The 21,047-nt window shown below is 53.5% G+C and overlaps 1 protein-coding gene across 4 annotated transcripts in view; it reads left to right on the forward strand.

Moving 5' to 3' along the window:
* The window catches only part of LOC104123093 (myosin phosphatase Rho interacting protein), a 69,178-nt gene extending 48,349 nt beyond the window's left edge, over positions 1–20,829 (forward strand). For 2 of the 4 annotated variants that reach the window (XM_035890858.1, XM_035890859.1), the window contains 11 exons: positions 250–835; positions 1,750–1,866; positions 4,899–8,768; positions 11,660–11,807; positions 12,394–12,511; positions 13,263–13,422; positions 13,563–13,682; positions 14,181–14,267; positions 14,957–15,119; positions 15,581–15,666; positions 20,620–20,829. In XM_035890858.1, coding sequence (XP_035746751.1) covers positions 250–835; positions 1,750–1,866; positions 4,899–8,768; positions 11,660–11,807; positions 12,394–12,511; positions 13,263–13,422; positions 13,563–13,682; positions 14,181–14,267; positions 14,957–15,119; positions 15,581–15,666; positions 20,620–20,691 — 5,527 coding nt within the window. In that variant the 3' untranslated portion in view covers positions 20,692–20,829. Of the gene's footprint in view, positions 1–249; positions 836–1,749; positions 1,867–4,898; positions 8,769–11,659; positions 11,808–12,393; positions 12,512–13,262; positions 13,423–13,562; positions 13,683–14,180; positions 14,268–14,956; positions 15,120–15,580; positions 15,667–16,870; positions 16,937–20,619 lie in introns of all 4 variants that reach the window. The other 2 variants (XM_035890857.1, XM_035890856.1) reach the window with 2 other exon arrangements.
* Positions 20,830–21,047: the final 218 nt, after the last annotated feature.

Raw genomic sequence — 21,047 nt, forward strand, 5'->3', positions numbered from 1 at the left:
GGCGACCTGCGCGCAACTGGGGCCGCTTGCATCAAGGCTTTGCACACCAGCGTGACCGTGGGGAAGGGCAGTGGCAGCTCCTGCGTCCGAGAGGCGACGGGGGATGGAGGGGCAGGGGGGCACCCACGTGGCATTGGCTTGGGCTTCCAGCAGCCCCTTTCCACCCGGCTCTTCGAGGCATGCGTGGGAGCACTTGGCCATCTCGAGCACCCACTGACGCTTTCCTTCACCCTCTCTCTGTCCTCGCAGCTCCCTGCCAGAAGAGAAAAGCAAAACAAGCTCTTCCTTCGAGACCAGTCCAAAGCCGAGCGAGAAGCTGGATGCAGGGCAAGCTGAGCTGGACCCAGAGCAGAAGCGGAGCCGTGCCCGGGAGCGCCGGCGAGAAGGACGGTCCAAGACCTTTGACTGGGCTGAATTTCGCCCCATCCAGCAAGCCCTGGCACAGGAGCGTGCAAACGCTGCAGACTCCTCCAAGAGCGGCTCTGCCGCCTTCCCCAGGGATGCCGGCGCCACCGACTCCGACCCAGGAGAGCTGGAGCGGGAGCGGGCCCGGCGGCGGGAGGAGCGACGCAAGCGCTTTGAGATGATCGATACTGTGGACGGGGGAGGGTCGGAAGAGGCGCTAAGGATGGAGGTGGACCGGATCCTGCCTGTCCCGGGAGACATCAAACCGCAGAACGTCCACGTGGAGATCGAGCAGCGCTGGCACCAGGTGGAGACCACCCCGCTGCGGGAGGAGAAGCAGATCCCCATTGCACCCCTGCACCTTGCCCACACTGAGGACCGGGACGAGGGGCTGACGAAGCAGCACTTGACCACGCTGCTGGAGAAGGAGGTAAAGCGGGGTGTGTGGGGTGCAGGCTGCCTGCCGAAATGGCCTTCAGGCCACTGCGGGAACAGTAGAAAGCCTGAGCAAGGCTTAAAAAAGCTGCATTTATTCCTACTTCATAATAGCAGTGAGTGGGGGTGCTGTAGGGTCCCCTGGGGAGTTGGCAGGGCACAGGTCCGTGTCCATTCCCATAGCTCTCTGCGGGCAGCTTTCATGTTCCCACGGCTGCAGAAAGGGCTGTTCTTGCCAGGGTGGTACTTCGTTACCCTCTCCCAGCCAACACAGCCGACACTTTAGTTCGTTGTTAGCCAGCCTGCCCCCGATGAGATGGGTACAATGATGTGTATTAACCAGACTCTAAATTCAGGCTCATAATTCTGTGTGCCTCTGCAAGCTGTAGAGATCTGTGTCTGCAGTTATGTCTACAAAACTATAAACTGGCTTGAGTTATAGCACACACCCAAAGGTTCCCTTTTGTGGAGCCTACATCAAGCAAATTCACCATTTTAGGAAAAGAAGGGTGGAGACTCAGCTCATTTGGAAGAGGTCCACGTCTGGGACAACAAAGGGTGTTGTTAGTTGGGATTAAGGTGTATTAGCAGAAATGCAGGCGTGGAGTAACCAGGAGTATCACCAACCTGAACCAGGCTGGGATTTGCCTGGGTTATGCCTGGCACGAGCTGGTGCCGTTCATCCTTTGCTGCAGTGAGCTTTATGAATTAAACTAATGCATAACTTAGTCCTTTCAGGGGGGAGGGATTTTGCCTGGCAAAATGAAATCCAGATCCCAGAGCAGAGCAAAGCAGCGGTGCCATCAAAAGCCCTGTTCATTCTGCTCTACGTCCCCTCCGAGCCGCTTGCCCCTTATGGCTGACTCGCTGCCCACTCCCTGGACGTTGTGTCTATTCATGTCTCTCCAGCTGGAACAGAAGCAGAAGGAGGCCCTGGAGCTCCTGGAGCAGAACCGGCACCTGCAGGACCAGCTGAAAGTGGCACTGGGCCGGGAGCAGAGTGCCCGGGAGGGCTACGTGTTGCAGGTAGGAGAGCCAGGAGGAGAGAGAAATCAGTCTTCCTCTGTGCCCAAGGGGAACCCTGGTGGGCTTCAATGTTTGTGGGGGCATCCTGGTTGATGCAGAGATGTGCACCACTGAGTGGGCTCCAAGAGATTTGACCTTCTTGCAAATATTGCTAATTCTGTAGCCTTACCAGGGTCATCTGCTCAACAAAACCTCTGATCTGGGATGCAGTAGGCAGAAGATAGCATTACCTACTGGTGTCCCCGAGGCAAAACAAAACACAGCCATGGTAGACAGACAGGACCTCAGCAAAATCCACCTCTGATCCATCCTATACTGTGTTTCCTTATGGAACAGCTGTGTCCCTCTTCCTGTGCCCCAGATACTCCCCTCAGGCAGTGGGGTGCACATAAGGCTTTCTAAGCATCTTGTAGCCCAGCAGTTGGTCCTGGCCAGGGAGTTTGTGTGGTGGTTACGTGGTCAAACACAGGGCGCACCTCCTGGGCCCATTCCCCACAGCCAGGCTGGGATTTGCACTGGGATGCCCTGTTGTCTTGGATCACTTTGGTGGTTTCTTCTGTTACCTTTCCTCAGCAAAGCCTAGAAGTGTGTTTTGGAGGTTCTGGCAAAAGAGATGGGAGAGTCTCTTGGAAAGCCTTTCCCCTCCTCCTCCAAATAAAGCAGACTTTTTCCAGCCCTTCCTCTGGGAGCATCCGTGCCTGGAGGAGCCGTGATGCCTGCAGGGCAGCTTCTGGAGGCTCCCATGGGTCCGTGGTCCTGTTTTGTGCAGGGGCAGCATTTTGACCTGCTCACATCTACATGGCCAAACTGGCTCTGGATTGAAGTGGCCATGCATGGCCCCATGCTGTGCTCCCGTGGCAGCAAACCTGGTGCCGACGCTGAACCTTGCGTTCTTATTTCTCATGGGAGAAATTTCCCCCGAAGAAGTTGCCCAGGGCATGGAGCCAGCTCAGGTAGAGGGGCATATTGCCTTCCTTGCTGGTGATCTCTTTGGAGGAGTTATTAATGCATTTATTTCTGGAGTCCCTGAACTGACAGTGCTTGCTTGGAGGAGTTCCATTTTCACTTAGCAATGTTGGAAGAGTAACTAACTCCCACTTCCCTGGGGCAAAAGTGTCTGACCTCCCTTTGCCTGGAGCCCAGGAAAATCAGGGAATGGGGCTAAAAGCTGGGTTCTGAATCTACTGTCAAGATTGGCTGTGTTGAAGTTGGCCGTAGCCCCTCGATACGAGGAGGTGGGGGCGAGAGGGGAAGTCTACAGAAGGGCTGAGCAAATCATCGCTGCAGTGAGAAGTGACCCAAACTTTGACCTAGAAGTTGGAGAGGGTTTTTGGAAGGGTTGGAGGCTTTTCCTTGCTCCAGTCTAATCGTTCTGGGGATTTCCCTTATGTTTCCCTGCGAGCCGAGGGATTAAAGTCCTGTTGCAGAAGGGAGTAACCCCACCGAACTCTGCTGGGGTGGAGGGAATGGAAACACTGGGGGGGTTTCTGCAGCCCCAGACTGCGGGCAAGCATCGCAGCATTTTTTTTTGGATGGGACTCTCTGAATTTCATGTGCCCCCCACCTCCATCAGGCCTAATTTCAGAGAGGTTCCTACTTTGTCTATGGGAAGGGATGAGGGAGGAGCCCAACTGCTGCCAGCCCATCCCTCCTGAGCTGCCCGGGGGGCACCAGCCCCTCCTTGGCAGCATGACCAGCCCCGTACAGACCCCCCAAGCACTGCCCCAACATAAAAGACGCTGCACGTTTCGTAAGGCAGCCGCTGAGATACCCACCCCGATGCATGTGCCATGCACCAAAGCCTCTCTGGCCTCGTGTAACCCCTCTCTCGCTCTGAGCTTCCTTGGGATGGAGTACCCCAACTTTAAACCCTACTGGGAGAAATGGGGGGGGGCTCCTGCTCCTCTCAAAGGGACCGGAGACGTTCCCCGGCTCCACTCACGGTGGGTGGGAGGGGTCACGTACTAACCTGTCCCGGGCGGATGTTCTTGCATGTTTTTGGTGTAAAGCATGAAATTTAACTTAACATAACTGAGTGTCACATCTGTGGGCTTTCCTTATCAGCAACCAGAGTACAGCAAGGCAGGCCAAATTCCTAGGCTTCACGCTGTGCTTCTCTCGCCTCTTCCTGTCTGTGTATTTTTTTTAAAGACATAATTTCTGTCGCCTTTTGCATGACCCTCTCTATGAGTTTTCTCTTTGCATGCTACGTTGCTTTGGTTTGAATCTCACAAAGGTTGGTTTCTTTTATTTTACGTTCTCATCACACCCTTCCCCTCCCTTCACTTGTCGGGCTTTTTATTTTGTCCTTTGTTGGTTTTTGGTTTTTTTTTTTTTTTTGCAGGTAGAGAAATTAGATACTCCCTTGTCTTACACTTTAGCATAACACCATCTCTTTAATATGATGAGCAGCCACTAAGTCCTGTTTGACAGCCACAGAAATGACATCGCCACGCCGGCTGTCCTGTCTCCCTGCGTTTGGGTGGGATGTGATGTCATTTGCTGTCACCTCACTTTCTGTTGTTGCTTTTGGTCGGTAGGACTGTGTTACCTGAACTGTGCACTTTTTATTTCACAACAAGACGAACAAACATGCTAAAAAAGCAGTTCCTGTCTTCTCGACCTGTTCCCATCCCCTCCTCCTCCTTCTCACCCTTCCCGTTTTTCTCTCGTCTGTCCGTCTCTGTTTTACTGCTGGTGTTTCTTTTTCATTGTTTTTTGGTTCTATTTGATTTCGGTTTGGTTTTTTTTTTTCCTTTTAGCCTGTTACTGTACAGCTGTTTTGATGTTGTGGTCCGTGTTTTCTGTTACTGGAAAGCAATTGCCGTTCATTCAAAAAAAAAAAAAAAAAAAGTTGGTTAAAACAAACAAAAAAAAAATTGTGCCAAGAACAAATCATCCCAATTGGAGCATGTGAGTAGCAGCCAAATCGCTGCGAGGAGCTTTTCCGTGGCCTGCCTGGCCAGAGGTGTGACACTCAGAAGGGAGAGCCAAGAGTGTTACTAATCTAGTATTTAATCAATTTTTTTAAGACCGAGGTGGCCGCCTCGCCATCGGGTGCCTGGCAGAGGCTCCACAAAGTCAACCAAGACCTCCAAAGCGAGCTGGAAGCCCAATGCCAGCGTCAAGAGCTGATCAATCAGCAGATTCAGTCGCTGAAGCGCAGCTACGCTGAGGCCAAGGACGTGATCCGGCACCACGAAGCCGAGATTCAGAGCCTGCAGGCGAGGCTCAGTAACGCAGCGGCCGAGCTCTCCATCAAGGAGCAGACCCTGGCCAAGCTCAAGAGCGACCTGAGGAGCGAAAAAGAGAAAGCCAAAGAGCAGCTGGAGGAGTGGCAGCACGGCGAGGCCACGCTCAGCTCCCAGCTGAAGGCCAGCGAGCAGAAGCTGAAAAGCGTGGAGGCTCTGCTCCTGGAGAAGACCCAGGAGCTGCGGGACCTGGAGATGCAGCAGGCTTTGCAGAGGGACCATCAGAAGGAGGTGCAGCGGCTCCAAGACAGGATCACGGACCTGAGCAGGCAGCTGAACGCTAGCGAGCAAGCACGGATCCTCATGGAGGAGAAGCTGCAGAAGAATTACGAGGCTTTGCTGGAGAGCTGCGAGAGGGAAAAGCAGGTTTTAATACAGAGTCTGAAGGAGGTGGAGGATAAGGCCAACGAGTATGAGAACCAGCTGCAAAATAACGAGCAGCAAATGGAGATTCTGCAGAAGGAGAAGCTCAGTGCAAAGTTTGAAGGCAGTGAGCTTGTCCACCAGCTGGAGGAGCAGCTGGTGATGAAGGAGGCCAGCATCCAGAAACTCGCAGAGCACATCAAGGAGCTTGAAAGAGAGAGAGATCAGATCAAATGTCGGTTCCACGAGCTCATGAATCAGGTTGCTGAGTCAGATAACGAAGTTGCAAAGCTGCAAGCAAAGTTGAAAATGGAAGAGACCAACTACCACAATCTGGAGCAATCGTTTGAGGAGGTGTCGGATCAGTTCCAGGGCGTGCAGAAGGTGCTGAAAGAAAAAGAAGAAGAGCTGAGACACGTTAAGGAAATGCACTTGAGAATTGTGGAGAAGAAAGATCAAGATCTCAGTGAGGCGTTGGTTAAAATGATTGCTTTAGATAGCAGTTTAGAGGAGACTAAAATAAAGCTAAAGGCCAAGGAGGAGGCTTTAAAGAAATTAGCTATTGTAGGCACAGGTTCGTGTGCTGAGGAGGTGGAAGATCTTGGCCCCAATCTCGAGGCTGATGAAAGTCATCCATCCCAGCTGGGTCAGCCTCTGCAAACTCAGGATGTCCTCCCGGCTCTGACTTATGCACTGAAGGAGGAAGAGGAGGATGAGGTTCTTGAGACCAACCAGAGGCAAGCAGAGGATTTTGGCTCCCCATCCAAAGCTGTAGAGCTCCAGGACCAAGAGTTAGTTCAGAAAGCCTTAGCAAAGCCTGATGTAGGAATCATGGGGGCCAAGAGGCAAAGAATCCGTTTCTCGAGCATCCAGTGCCAAAAATACATCCATCCAGACGGATCGGAGAAAAACTGGACAAGCAGTACCTCTTCAGACACGAGCCAAGACAGGTCACTGTCTGAAGAAAGCATGTCATCAGAACCAGCTCTTGGTTACCCATCCTCAGGGACAAGCGACTCTGAGACCTATCTCTCAATCATCCATTCCCTGGAAACCAAACTTTACATTACAGAGGAAAAACTCAAAGATGTAACGATGAAGCTTGAAAGCCAGCACGGCCATAATCAGGAGACGCTCATCGCCCTCCACCATCAGTGGGCTAGCACAGAGTCTCAGCTGCGGGAACAACTTCAGACCAGCTTGTCCCAAGTCAGCGCTTTGATCTCACAGCTGGAGAGTGAGAGGCAGGAAAAGTTCAAGCTCATAGAAAATCACGTTAGCGAGCTGGGAGGTTTCCAGATGAAAAACGATCAAGCGCTGACTTGCTTAGAGAAGTGCAGGGAGCAACTGAGATCTTTGCCCAGATCAGACAAGGACAAAGAGGGTGATTTGTTCCTTGCTACTCTGTCCAGCATGGAAACGACCTTATCAAACGCAATCCAAGCCTTGAGAGGGGCGCCAGTCCCATCAGAGTGTCAGCAGAGTGAAAGCCTTACCATGGAAAGTCCCGCTCCGGAAGGAGGTTTTTTGGGAGAAGAGGAGCATGTCTCCAAGGAGCGGCGAGTGGAAATGTTTGACGCCGGCCAGCTGAGATGGCTTTCTGAGAGAGTGGCATTTGAGGCCTCTCTCATCAACCAAATAGCAGAGTCTTTGAAAAACGCAAGCTCTGAGATATCTCAGCTTCTGAGAGAGATCCAGGGAACGGCTGAGGTGGCTTTGTTGGAGCCGGGAAGTGTTTCTCATACAGCAGTCGACTTGGCCAGCGTCCTATCTAAGAAGCTGCTGCTGGAAGGGGAGTTCTGGAGCCAGGTGGAGGAGCTGAGAGTGCACTTGAGCACCAGAGAAGGAGAAGCCGAGGGCAAAACAGAAACAACAGGTTTGGGCTTTTCTCCATGTCTTCTCAGTGCTGTAGCAGATGCTACGTTGATCAAGGCAGAACTTGGGTTTGTTGCACAGAAAATGAGAGAATCTTTTCATCAGAGATTAAAAACAATCGAAGAAGACCTCCATAATACCAAAACAGCTCTCCAGCAGCATAAATGCATGTTGGAAGAGATCATCAAAGCGTACAGGACTCCTGATTTTGACAGTGTTATGCACCAGATCTCTGAAGCACTTGAAATTCAAAAAGATGCTTCAGAAAGAACCCAAATCTCCTGGGATGGGAGCCGTCTCCAAATGGTGCCATGTCAGGAATTAGCCAAGACGGAGGACATTGGCAGCCTGCCGGACCATAGTAGTGAAGCCCTTGTTTCCATTCAGGAAGATCTTGCCCAACAACTAAAGGACAAATCAAATGTTCTGAAGGAAATATCTGTTGCCTTACTCTCTCTGCCTCCTGAGGAGGCAATGAGAGACTGTCAGAAGCTCCTGAAGATGTCTCAGAGTCTTTCATATCATTCGTGCATGGGAGACCTTGAACGGTATTCCTCTTTGTTAGTCCAAGATGCAATTGTTCAGGCTCAGGTTTGTTACGCTGCTTGCAAAGTCCGACTGGAGTACGAGAGAGAGCTGAAGTCCTACAAGGAGTCCTTGCAGAGCATGGACGCGCTCTGCCAAGAGCGCGTGAAGACGGTCTCTCTCCTCCGGGATGAGTACGAAGACTTGCTTAGAAAGCAGCAGGGTGAGTACGGCGAGGTGATTGCCATGCTTGAACGGGAGAACGCTGATCTCAAAGCAAAGGTGTCCCAGCTTGACAGTCAGCGAAGGCTCTTGGAGGAAGAAGAGCATAAACACAGCCAGAGCTTGAGTGAATTGCAAGGACGGTATGAGGAGGAGATCCGAAATGTGATAGAGCAACTAAGCAGGACAGAGGACGCTCTGAAGGCTGAGAGGACGGAGGGCCTCAACCAGCTGGATGCCATTGTCCGTGACAAGCAGAACATGGAGCAGTATCACCTGGAGCAGATGCAAATGCTGGAAGACAAGTTCCAGGCCAAGATCAAGGAGCTGCAGGTCATCCACGGCGAGGAGCTGCAGGCGCTGCAGGAGCACTACAGCCAGAACCTGCAGCGCCTGCAGGAGACCCTGGACGAGTACCAGAGGCAGCACCCGGAGGCGTCCCCTGCGGTGGGCCTGGACGGTGGGGACGCCTGGGTGGCCGGTGAGGTGGGTGGCACCGGGCAGGGTCCCGGCAGCGACCTGGACTCCATGCACGGCCTGAGGGAGCGCATCCAGGAGCTGGAGGCCCAGATGAACGTCATGAGGGATGAGCTGGAGAACAAGCATCTGGAGGGGAACGCTTCCACCTTGAGGGAAAAATACCAGAAAGACTTTGAAAACTTAAAGGTCTTGATACGTTTAACGCTTTACGCTTCCCCCTGCTGAGTGTACAGGAGGGTGCATTCAGTCCCAGGGTTTGCTTGCCAAACTGAGGAGTGTCCCCCGAAAGAGCCAGCACGCTAAAGCAAGCCCCAAAGTGTTAGAAGGGCCTCTGTAAAGCATGGCATTTCCCTCTTCTCCATGCTGGGGTATTCTAAATGCATTGCTGAGGACTTGGTCTCAGTGAGAGGATTGATTATTGGAGGCGGTCTCTGCATCTAGAAGGAGGGAGGGTTTGAAGTAGCTTGATAACATCACATTATCCTTCAATATGAAGGATCAATATGAAGGACTTTCAATATGAACGTATACCCGAGGCGTACGTTTTGTTCCTGACTTCCCTTTAAAAGCATTCCTCATCTCTGTCTTTCCCAATCTGATCAAATCTCCAGTCTGTCTCTGCTGCCCTCAAAAATGTAAGATGAAATGGAAACTTGATGCTCTCAAAATGGATGTTCCTGGGGAAGGTAGCTGCAAACAGATGCCAAATTCTGTAGCACACAAAGCTCCTCTGCACGAGGCTGCACGGGGAACCACCCTGGTGTTGCACACCAGCGATTCTTTACACAACAAACAGTGCACAGTTATGGGAAATCCAGGCTAGGTGCAGAAAAACCCAGTGGCAATGAAGCACCCATGTTCAGGTTGCTCCACCAGTCAGGACGGGCTGTAAAACTAGACCGAGATGGTACAGTGCCTAAAAAAAAAAAATCCTCTTGGGTTTGGTGTTTTGCTTTTGATGGGAGAGGATTTCCAGTTAGGAAGCGGGTTTAGGGTAGCAGAGGCACCCCAGGGAGGCTTCCAGGTTGAAGGGGCAGCTGAAAGGGCATCGCCATGGGCTGCAGGCAGAGGCCACACCGGTGAGGCTTTGATGGAGCAGTCATTCTTCAGAGTTGGCAAAACTATGGGAGAGCTTGCTTCCAGCGCACATTTGGGCTGGGGGTAAAGCATGGCTCAACTCGAGCCAAAAGCTGGTTTTAGCCTGGGGAGAGCAGTAGTTCTGCTGCGTTCCATCAAGGGTGAATCGGGCGTCCAGGGACTGGACGCTGTATCCTCCATCTTAACCCTTAGGAGGGAAAAAACCTTCGGAAGGTCAGCGGGACACACGGGTAACGCCTTGTCCTGCAAGCCAGGCACCAAACAGGGTTGCTTGTACCGGGGGATGTTCTTGCTTTGGAAGAGGCAAAGAGGCCAAAACCAAAATAGACGCTCACAAATAACGGCAAGCAATGAACTTGATCTTGTGCCTCTGCTTTCGGCTTTGCCCTGCCCAATTTGGCGTTTGCCTGGTGGGAAGGCAAGCAGCAACTTCTTAGCAGAGTGGTCTGGGAGGAGAGCAGAGCGAGCTGGCCCCTCTCTGCACCTCTGTGGGAAGCAGAGGGACAGACAGCAGAACAGAGACTTCCCTTGATTAGAAAGCTAATCGGGCGACGGCAGACCTGTCCGACCTACAAATTGTCCCATTTAAAATGTGTCCGATTGTCCCCTTCTGAAGCTGATGGAGAACTGTAGCGCCGGTAGCACAAGATACTGTTTTGTACATGTTCAGATGTCCTGGATTTATAGCAATGCATTTACAATACATTAAATACTGAATCTAGGAGCATTCACCGTTGTCCTCCAGCATTAGAAGTGTCATGAAGAATCCTGCAAGGCTCCTTCGTGCCTTTCTGCGGTCAGCCAAGTCCAGACAGGTTCTGGCACTGAGTTACGAGTTTCAAAAAAAAAAAGCCTAGAAAATGAAGGATGCCTCAGGATTCAGGCTTAAAGGGGAGAAATAAAAGCACCAGAGCTGAAAATTGGGAATGAGAGCGGCACAGGTTACAGAGCATTAGACAAGAAGTGATGCTGAAGAGATGTTATGTAGGTCAGTGGGTGTTAGACTGTCTTGAGCACTTTTGTCACAGGGGGAGTGAATTTGTCCCCCTTAAATTTCCCATGGAGTCCTAGTGGCTCCCTAGGTGATGGTTCTTGCTTCCCGTGGAAAAACATGAGTGTGACTCAAGAAGAAATCCATTGAAATCAGGATATAAAGCCAGCCTGTGGCATGAAGAGGGAGAAAAGCCCGATGCACCGCTTGGCATCAGGGTTGCCCCCAGATGTCTGATGGGGCTGGTGCACCACATCCCTGGTGCGTCCCCCTTCCCAGCTCATGGCTCGAGCCTGCCTGTGGCTTTGCTGTCCTGCCTTCTGTCCTGCAGCCGTGTGTCTGTCCCGGATCCCGATGCGCTTGGCGGGGCAGCCAGGCTGGTGGCAGAGCTGGAAACAGGTTTTTGTGTTCATCCCACTGCAGAGGCAGGAGCGGGGTCTGTGCCTGGGGCAGGACCGGGTTGGAATTCACAATCTCATGGCTGGTGACTCCTGACTCCCCAGAGCGCTGCTCCCCTGCCCTGGCCTAAGTTCACTCCTAGTAATTCAATTAGCAAACACTTGCCCGTGCAGCATTTGAAGTGCTCGGGTGGGAATTAAGCTCCTGTTGCTGTCACGAGTCATTTGTTTTCTACCCCAGAGGTGGCCGCATAAAATCAGGCATTGCAAAAGAGAGCAGAAGGGGTACAGTAGGCTTTTTTTTTTTTTAATTGATCTTAATATATATTTGCATTTCCCAATTGGGTCTGACCCCAGACCTACCCTGTCCTTCCCTTTCACTGGAGCTGTCAGGGGTTGAGCAGGACAAGTTCTGACCTTGCAAAGTCGATCCTCGGCCGGCTTCTCCATGCTTGGGGAGGGAGAAGATCCCCATGATGGAACTTGGGTGCCGACCTACCCGCTGCTGTGCAGCTCCAGGCAGGCTCACCCCCGCTGTGATGCCAGCCCTGCGCTCCCGGGCCAACCCCTTCCCCTCGTCCCTTTTGCAGGCAACATGTGAAAGGGGCTTTGCAGCCATGGAGGAGACACACCAGAAGAAGATCGAGGACCTGCAGCGGCAGCACCAGCGGGAGCTGGAGAAGTTGCGGGAGGAGAAAGACCGCCTGCTGGCAGAAGAAACGGCTGCCACCATTTCAGGTACGGGGACATGCCAGAGGGTCCCCCGCGGGGGGGCAGCTCCGTGTTGATGGGGACATGGGGATGGCGTTTGCTCCAGTATGGAGCGTGAGGTGGGATCACATGGAGATGGGGAGAGGCTGGTGGGACATACATTTTGGATGGAGGCCCACCTCCTGGTCGTTCTCCAGGCTTGGTACCTCTCTCCTTGGCTGTAACATGGTCTGATCTGTTTTCTGTTCCATCTCAGAAAGTCATTAATCATTCCTGTGGTTAATTTGTTGCCGATTCCACACTGAATTCATTCTTCAGTGCCCCAGGGAGTTTTAGAGCTCTGGAGCCTAAATTCTCTGCATTAGGAGTCCCACAATCTGGGAAAAAACATGTGAATGGGACAATTCGTTTGGACTTTATTAAGAAGTGGGATTTGCAGAAGTCCCTTCGCTGCTTTGCAGCCAGGGGCACGGACCGAAGGGGCCACAAAGCAGTGGGAGGTTCGCTTGGATGACTGGGGCTTTGTTCCTTTAAAAACCAACCAGACAAATACTCAAAAAAATGCCCTTGGGTGGAGTGGTGCTGAGTGCTAACACTGTGCTGTCCCACACAGCCATCGAAGCCATGAAGAACGCGCACCGGGAGGAGCTGGAGCGAGAGCTGGAGAAGTCCCAGCGCTCCCAGATCAGCAGCGTCAATGCCGACATCGAGGCCCTCCGAAGGCAATACCTGTAAGACCGTCGTTGTCCTCAGTCTGTGTCTCTGTCTCTCAGGGAGATCATGTGGGAGGCCCCTTTTCTCTTCTTTGATTTTGGCAATGAGTTAGGGGCAGACCTGTTGTCACCAGGACCTCTTCACTTGGTCCCAACCCAGCTGTGCCCATCGGAGGCTCTTGGTTGCCCATAATCTTTCAGGTTCCAGGTCAGTGTCCCCAAACTACCCAAATACAGCTGCTTTATGGTCACCAGAAGTAGCAGATGTGCAGACACGGTGCTGCTTTTCGTGCAGCTTCAGCGGGAGGGTTGCTCAACCAAATCTAACCAGGCCAAGAGAAAGCACTTAGCTTTTCGTGGCCAGGCTGTCCTCACGAGGGAGCCGAGCAAAGCAACCAAAGAGCTTTATTAACCTTGATGCAGCTATGTAAGACCTATGTGGGTGTGCAAATGCACTCGGTCCCAAGTCCTCAGAGCAAACTTGATAGATCTCAGCTCAATTTTTGGAAACGTGAGGAAGGGCAGCCATAAAAAGGGAAAGACTTCCCATCCCTTTTGATGTCCAAGCACCGTGGTGCTGGGAGAAGGAAGGGTTTGCTCCCTCTGGGCTTGAGATTTTTCCCAAAGGGAGTATGCAAGTCTTCCTCCTCAGTGCTTAGGTCCCTGTTGGAATGTCCTGGATCGGCTCGGGGCACTGGAGGAGGGGTGGGCACGGGTGGATATGTGGGTCTGTGTGGGGAGGGGCGCTACCTGGCGTATGTTTCGCCAGGGAGGAACTGCAGTCGGTGCAACGGGAGCTGGAGGTGCTTTCGGAGCAGTATTCGCAGAAGTGTTTGGAGAACGCCCACCTGGCGCAGGCGCTGGAGGCTGAGAGGCAGGCCCTCCGCCAGTGCCAGCGGGAGAACCAGGAGCTCAACGCCCACAACCAGGTGAGGGGCCCCCCCGTGCCCGGGGCAGCTGGCGTGGGCAGGGTGCAATGGGCGAATTGCCCGACGGGCAGGGCGGTAGGCTCTGCGTCGAGCCGTGGCCATGCTCCTCCTTTCCACAACGGCTCTCCTCCGCTTCCCAGGAGCTGAATAACCGCCTGGCTGCGGAGATCACGCGATTGCGGACCCTGCTGACCGGGGAGGGCGGGGGAGAGGCTGCTGGATCGCCTCTCACGCAAGGCAAGGACGCCTATGAGCTGGAGGTGAGCTCTCTGCCGTGCCAAAGGGGCAGCATTGGTGGGCACAAGTGCCTGTGGCCCCCCCAGGACAGGGCTGTGGCCATCCATTCCTCTGCACATGGGGTCTGCATGGCTGGTCGGCACCGTACATCGGGGCCAGGAGCTCTTGGAGTCCTAATCTCCCCTTCTCGCCATGTCAAGCCTGACACCCACTCTTCCTTCTCCAGCCCTGCTTGTCCCCTGGGATTCAGCCCGCCCAAAGCAGTGAAGACTAACAGAAATTGAGGGGTGTGCAGGGAGCACGTCAGCGGTGCAAGCTTGGGCAAGTTCCCAAGAGACCCAGGAGTAATTTTCTTGCATGAACCAGAAGGGTGAACCAGCAGCTTTGTGATGCTGGCGTGGAGCTGATGTGGGGCTGAGCCTCCAGCCCTGGCTCAGTTGTCACCGGGCACAGCGGGTGAGCATCTCGGAATCGTGCTGCGTCTGCTGGGATGCAAACACATGCTGCTTTTGTTCCCCCAGGTCCTGCTGCGGGTCAAAGAATCAGAAATCCAGTACCTGAAGCAGGAGATCAGCTCCCTCAAAGATGAGCTGCAGACGGCACTGAGGGTAACGCCCAGGGACATTTCTGCAAATCCTCCTACAGGCTGTGCTCTGCTCCTCTGTGTGTGTGTGTGTGTGTGTGTGCACGCTTAGAGTTCAGCTCACTTATCCCCAGATTTGAAACACTATTTAATATTTCCCCAGAAGAGAACTGAATGCCCATTTTGGTGTCATCAGTAAAGCACTCCACAACTGTATCAGCTCAGGACTTACCCCTTCTCCTTTCTTGTGAGAAAACATCCCCTTCAGTGTTTTTCCCTCCTTGCTGTCACATCAGATCAGATTTGAAATGGCAAAAGTAATCAGTGTTAGAGATCTGCCCAGCCTCCCAGCACCAGATCTGGTTTGCTCTGGACAGCCTCTTTGCCAAGGCCATTTCTGGGAATTCTGCTTGAGTTCCGTGTCTTTGCTGAAATTAAACCCCACAAACAAGTAGTTCTGTAATGGAGGGGCCCGTGTGCACGGGCAGTGGGCGAGCTCGCCGCCGGGCTCACAGCTTTCTGCCTGTCTCAAGTCCTGTGCCGCTGTTAGACGCGGCTTTGAGAGCGTGTGTGAAATGCGTGCATTGCCCTGGCTGAGCGCTTCCCTCCACTGCTCCGGCTCTTCTTCCGTCGGCCTTTGCCAAGCGCATTCACAAACCCCTCGGCTCCAGCTGTCTGCCTGACTCCGTTGGGTTGTTCTTGTTCCTTTGCCAGGACAAGAAATATGCCAGCGACAAGTACAAAGACATCTACACGGAGCTGAGCATCGTGAAGGCCAAGGCAGACTGTGATATCAGCAGGTTGAAAGAGCAGCTGAAAGCAGCCACAGAAGCTCAGGGAGAGAAATCCCCTGTGAACACCACTGTATCGGGATATGGTCAGTCCTCCTCCAGCAGCTCTAAGCAAGCATGGCTTTCCCAAGCTAACACGTGCATCCTGGCATACAGGCCCTGGTGCAGTAACGGGTCCGAGCGGTGCTTTTTTGCCATTCCATGCTGCTTCCCACCTCTGCTCCTTGCAGACAGTCTTGCCGGAGATGTCCGGGACCAGGCAGACCTGAATTGCCCTCCCGTGGCAGTTCCTCCTTCCAGCCCCACGGATGGGAAGCTGGTGGGCTTTGAAAGCCGCCTGGCATTTTGTATTGGGAAAACCTCATGCTACGTGCAGTGCAGGGGAGCGGAGACCCCCGAGAGTCCCCTCCGCCCTTCCAGCAGCGCTGCTTGAGTCAGGCTCATCGGGGCGCTTACCCGGGCCGGGAGGGCAGAGGAGGCCCAGCCCTGCTCCGCGCAGGACGCCCACGGGCACAACGTTGACGCTGTTTCTTTTGCTTCTCCGCAGATATTATGAAATCAAAAAGCAACCCTGATTTCTTGAAGAAAGACAGATCCAGTGTTAGCCGGCAACTAAGGAATATCAGGTCAAAGGTGAGCTCAGATCTCCTTCCCCTGGGATGAAAATGCCCAGCGTTACTCTCCGGTGGGGGTCTTAGGTGGAAAGAAACTGGTAGGGGAAGAAAACTGAGAAATTCCCGGTCGCTAGGGCTAGCCTGGATGGTCCTGGGGAGAAAAGCGAGGTTTTGAGTACAGAACGGCTGGCTGTGCTGCCAGGCAGGGCCCGCTCCCCCCATGATGCCCGGCAGGGCACACAAACTCCTGACCCTGCTGAGATGGAGGCGTGAAGCTGCCTCCCCACCTGAAAACAAGGATGAAGTTCACCCTTTTCTTTGGTCTTTCACAGGAGGACTCTCCCAGTATTTGCTCCCTGTTTTCAGTTGAAATTTAGGTGGTGTCAGTAGGTGGAAATGTGGACGTCATTTTAGGTTTTACGTGTTCACCACGGCAAGATTTTGGGTCTTTATATGGAACGATGCCTTGGAATGATGCCTTGGTCCCGGGCATATTTAACGCACGCTTTGCTTGTGTGTTAACGTAGTGCAGATGGCCCTGTGTTTCTCTGGCCATTCTGTGCTTGCTGTTGGTCCCAATGCCCAGTGATGCTGTGCCAAGCTCGCCTGCTTGGCCTGCTGACAGCCAGAGGTACATCGTGATACACGCTGGCTGGTGCTCTGGGACCACAGGGATAAAAAGGGCAAATAAAGCCGCTCAGAAATGGTCATGAAACATAGGTCAGTTGGGAAGATCAGCATGGGCAAAACTCACTTTGCCTCTCTCACCACTGGATACCTCGTGTCTCATGCTGATGTTTGAAGTGGTTGGGACCTTGGGCAGAGCAAGAAGCCGGGTAGGCAAAAGGCTTCTAGCTTGTTGCCCGTGCTAGGGAAATGGCCACGGCCTGAGCTCTGCGAGCGGCAGGTCATCAGCTTGGGGTGTCTGTGCTGCACCGAGCCAACACCGAGAGCATCTCTGTGTGTTTCCAGGGCAGCCCAGACCTGCTGGGCCAGGTCTGACGTTGGGTTTCCCTCCACCACTTCAACTCAGACCACTTCCCTTGCAGTGCTTGGTGGGGAACGGAGGAGAGGAGAGCAAGCATGGGCTCTGCCTGGGCGCGCTGCCTGCTCGCATCGCTGCTGGGGCGGGGGGGACCGGGGCTGCGCGAACGCCAATGCATTTAGGATTTATGAGCTTCTTGTTCTGTTTTGTTTCTTTATTTTGCTTTTTCCTCCAACAGTCCGTTATTGAGCAGGTCTCATGGGATAACTGAAATGAACCCGAGTCCAGGTTCCCTGCCACGTAGGTAAACAAACCGGCACCCACCAAGCAACGCAGCTGCCCACTGGAGCGGCCCACTTTTGCATGCACTGCTCACACCTCCATGGCAAACGAGATCCCTTCTTCTCTTAATGACTGGTTTATTTATGGCTAATTATTTTACTGGGGGAGGGGGAAAGGGAGGGGAGAAGTCAGCGGACCCAAGATCCGTATGAAACGCAGTCTCTCTGGCTCTTCCCTGGCTTTCTCATCTTCCTGCTCCTCCCACCCTCGCCAACACAGCTAACTATCACAGAGAGGATTTGGACACGGTGGGGCATGTTTTCCTGCTTGCTGTGTTGGGAGCGCGGGACATTGAGTGTGCATGCTTAAATGACTCTGCATGCCTCAGACTAAACTTCAGCAACATCCAGGTCTTGTAGGAAAAATAGCCTTTTTGTTGTTAGCCAGGTGGAGGAGTGGGTCAGTGATGCCTCTAAAGGCATTTCCCACAAATGCCTGTAGCATATAAAAAGGTGACCCCCGTCTCAGCTGCAGAGGGCATGTCCTGGGCTGCCCTAAATTTCCTTTACCCGTAATTGCTGCTTTTTTAGGTTGATCTGTGCCTGAGCTTAAGACTCCTCCTTGCCCAATAACCTCCTCCTGCTCTCCAGGCTTCCTCTGCCTCCCCGGTGTCTGCCCCGCTGCTCCATCCCTTGGCACTGTGCCTCCATCCCACACGCTGGCCTGAGGCTTCCGAGCTCATCCAGCAAAAGGAAGGAGCTGATGAGAAACGAGGCCGATCCTAATGACCCAAATATCTCAATTAACTGGAGCAGTATTTAATTTACTGGCCCATGGTAAAGACTGAGCACCTGCAGAGGGAGGTTGGTTAGAGAAAAAGAGGGGAGCTCCCCAGCACGGTGGCAGAGGGGTGGCTGGAGAGCCCCTGGAAGTCTGATGGGAGGATCCCTTTATCACGGATTTCATCCTACATTGGTCTCCTTTCATCAGGCTCCCCTCACCAGCAACTCAGAAGGGGTTGTGAGACTGCCTAGGGGGTGAATTCGCTGGGATTGAGATCCCTTCTTCTCTTAATGACTGGTTTATTTATGGCTAATTATTTTACTGGGGGAGGGGGAAAGGGAGGGGAGAAGTCAGCGGACCCAAGATCCGTATGAAACGCAGTCTCTCTGGCTCTTCCCTGGCTTTCTCATCTTCCTGCTCCTCCCACCCTCGCCAACACAGCTAACTATCACAGAGAGGATTTGGACACGGTGGGGCATGTTTTCCTGCTTGCTGTGTTGGGAGCGCGGGACATTGAGTGTGCATGCTTAAATGACTCTGCATGCCTCAGACTAAACTTCAGCAACATCCAGGTCTTGTAGGAAAAATAGCCTTTTTGTTGTTAGCCAGGTGGAGGAGTGGGTCAGTGATGCCTCTAAAGGCATTTCCCACAAATGCCTGTAGCATATAAAAAGGTGACCCCCGTCTCAGCTGCAGAGGGCATGTCCTGGGCTGCCCTAAATTTCCTTTACCCGTAATTGCTGCTTTTTTAGGTTGATCTGTGCCTGAGCTTAAGACTCCTCCTTGCCCAATAACCTCCTCCTGCTCTCCAGGCTTCCTCTGCCTCCCCGGTGTCTGCCCCGCTGCTCCATCCCTTGGCACTGTGCCTCCATCCCACACGCTGGCCTGAGGCTTCCGAGCTCATCCAGCAAAAGGAAGGAGCTGATGAGAAACGAGGCCGATCCTAATGACCCAAATATCTCAATTAACTGGAGCAGTATTTAATTTACTGGCCCATGGTAAAGACTGAGCACCTGCAGAGGGAGGTTGGTTAGAGAAAAAGAGGGGAGCTCCCCAGCACGGTGGCAGAGGGGTGGCTGGAGAGCCCCTGGAAGTCTGATGGGAGGATCCCTTTATCACGGATTTCATCCTACATTGGTCTCCTTTCATCAGGCTCCCCTCACCAGCAACTCAGAAGGGGTTGTGAGACTGCCTAGGGGGTGAATTCGCTGGGATTTGTACCACCAGGCAGAACAGTCGGAGGGTTTCTGTTGTCTCCTTCCATCTAATGAGAACTCAGACGTACAAACTGGAATGCACGGGTCGCTGCCTATTTAAAGAGGCCCAAAGTAAACTTCCTTTAGGAAGCGTGTGCTCAGAGGCTCGCGTCCCCGGAGACTCTGCTGCCCGTTGAAAAGAAAGCGCACGGCATTTGTAAATTCAAACCCATCCATTTTAGTGCTTTCATTTCCGTGCTGCTTCCCAAAGCCGTTCTGTATTTGTGGGCCTGTGGGAGGAGAAACATTTAAAGAAATACAGTAACCATGGGAATCTGCACAGCCTCCGGGCAAGTTTATCATGGACTCCTGCCTTGATAAACACACGTTAAAGAAAACCCAGCCTGAAAGTCTAACCTGCTGCTGTGATTGTGCAGTCCTCTGGCACCACGCTCAGGGAAACAGAAGCAAAAGGGGAGATGGCTGCCCGTTAACGGACGGGGCTTTGCGTACAGGTCTGTGCCTTTGGAAGCTGCCGCATCTTGGTCTGTAAGGCAAATAATGTTCCAGCTGCAGCGTGAATCCCTTGCAAGGTGCAAGGGGTGGGCTCGCAGGCAGTGGTTACCGGTGGCTGCCTGCCCCGGTGCGGGTGCAGCCCGGCCATGAAAGCCATCAGAGCGTGTGGGGGCAGAGCCTTTGCTCTGCGGGCCTGGCTGATGGCGAGGGAGCAGTCTGTGCCTCCTCAGCAGGGAAAACCCCTGGTGCTCTGCTCCCCTGAAGCCCTTATGCCGCAGTTTCAGGGCTGCAGGAAGGAGGGAAGGCTGGCTTTAGGCTTGTGCGTGTCCTTGGGCTAGTTTCAGGTTAAAGCTGTCTTACAGGGGGCAAGCAATTTGCTTCTGGGTTTCTACCCCCGCCCCCAATTTCTATTTTCCTGGCTCCCCGGATGTAAGCAAGAGTAGAATTCACAAATCCAAATGCCAAGGGCTACCAGGGCAGGCTTTTCTGTTGGCCAGCTGGGCGGCGTATGCCTTGAAATCTGGATGCTGCATCTGAATTGGCTCAGCCATCGTATCCTGCTAGACCTGAAGCAAGCATTTAGTGAGTCCCGTGTCTAACCCTGTGCAGTAGAGGCAGCTTTGGCTTGGGAGAGCCCCCAGGCTGGGGTTAGAGAAAGGGTGGGATTGTCACTGGCAACAAAAGCGCAGCTTCCAGAGCTGCTTGAGCAAAGCCTGCACATGGACCAGAGCCAGGACGGTCCCAGACGGACGCAGTCAGTCCTGCAGCGGCACGGGAAGGACCGGCGTGCAGGTCCTGCTCGGCAGCGCGGTGCTTTAGCGTAGCAGATCCAAGCTGGCCTGCCCGGGGCTCCCGCTGTGCCGGAGCGCCACTGAAATTGCCCCAGCCACCGCTTGCACCGCAGGCTCCGGGGGTCATTTTCCAAGTCGAGCTAATCCCGCTTGCAGCATGGCGTGCCTCTCATTTGCTTCTGGTACGTCGCCTGGTTCATTTGCAATCTCACCCTCTCTCTAGGTGCCATTCACCAGTAACCGCCCTCCATAACCGTGTGTTTTCTCTTAGCATGTCCCACTAATCTCTCCGCCAAGGAGGCCATTCTCCCGCTGCCCACGTCTCCTTTGCCTGAGCACCGCACCCTTTCTGTGTGCCAGCTGCCCGCCGTCGCTGCCCCCCACCGTGTCCGACGCTGTCTGTCTTTTGTCTCTCCCAGAGTCTGAAGGAAGGCCTGACTGTGCAAGAACGCCTGAAGCTTTTTGAATCCAGGGACTTGAAGAAAGACTAGTTCTCCCCGCTCCGCTTGACCACGCGCACCTCCCAGCTTGAGGCAGCACAGCACCAGCACCGTTTGTCTCTCGTTCCTTACGACTGTCCTTGCTGTCGTTCGTCTTGACACCCCCGACGGGACCCGGCGCCGCAGTGGCAATGCGCACGCCTCGCCTCCCCCCCCCGGCGGCAACACCCCCCCCCCCCCCTCGCCTCCCCAGCACCTTTCCCTGCTTGTGAGAAACTCCAGAGACTCCGAGAGGGAGAGGAAGGGATCGGGGTGGGGGGTTTTTTCCCCCCTCTCTTCGGCGCTTTGTAGGAGAATCCTTCCTTTACTGTAAACCATTACACTAAGTGTCAGTATTAAGGCTCAGT

The sequence above is a fragment of the Egretta garzetta genome, unplaced genomic scaffold (assembly GCF_000687185.1).
Source record: "Egretta garzetta isolate BGI_Z169 unplaced genomic scaffold, ASM68718v1 scaffold83, whole genome shotgun sequence".
NCBI lineage: Eukaryota > Metazoa > Chordata > Aves > Pelecaniformes > Ardeidae > Egretta > Egretta garzetta.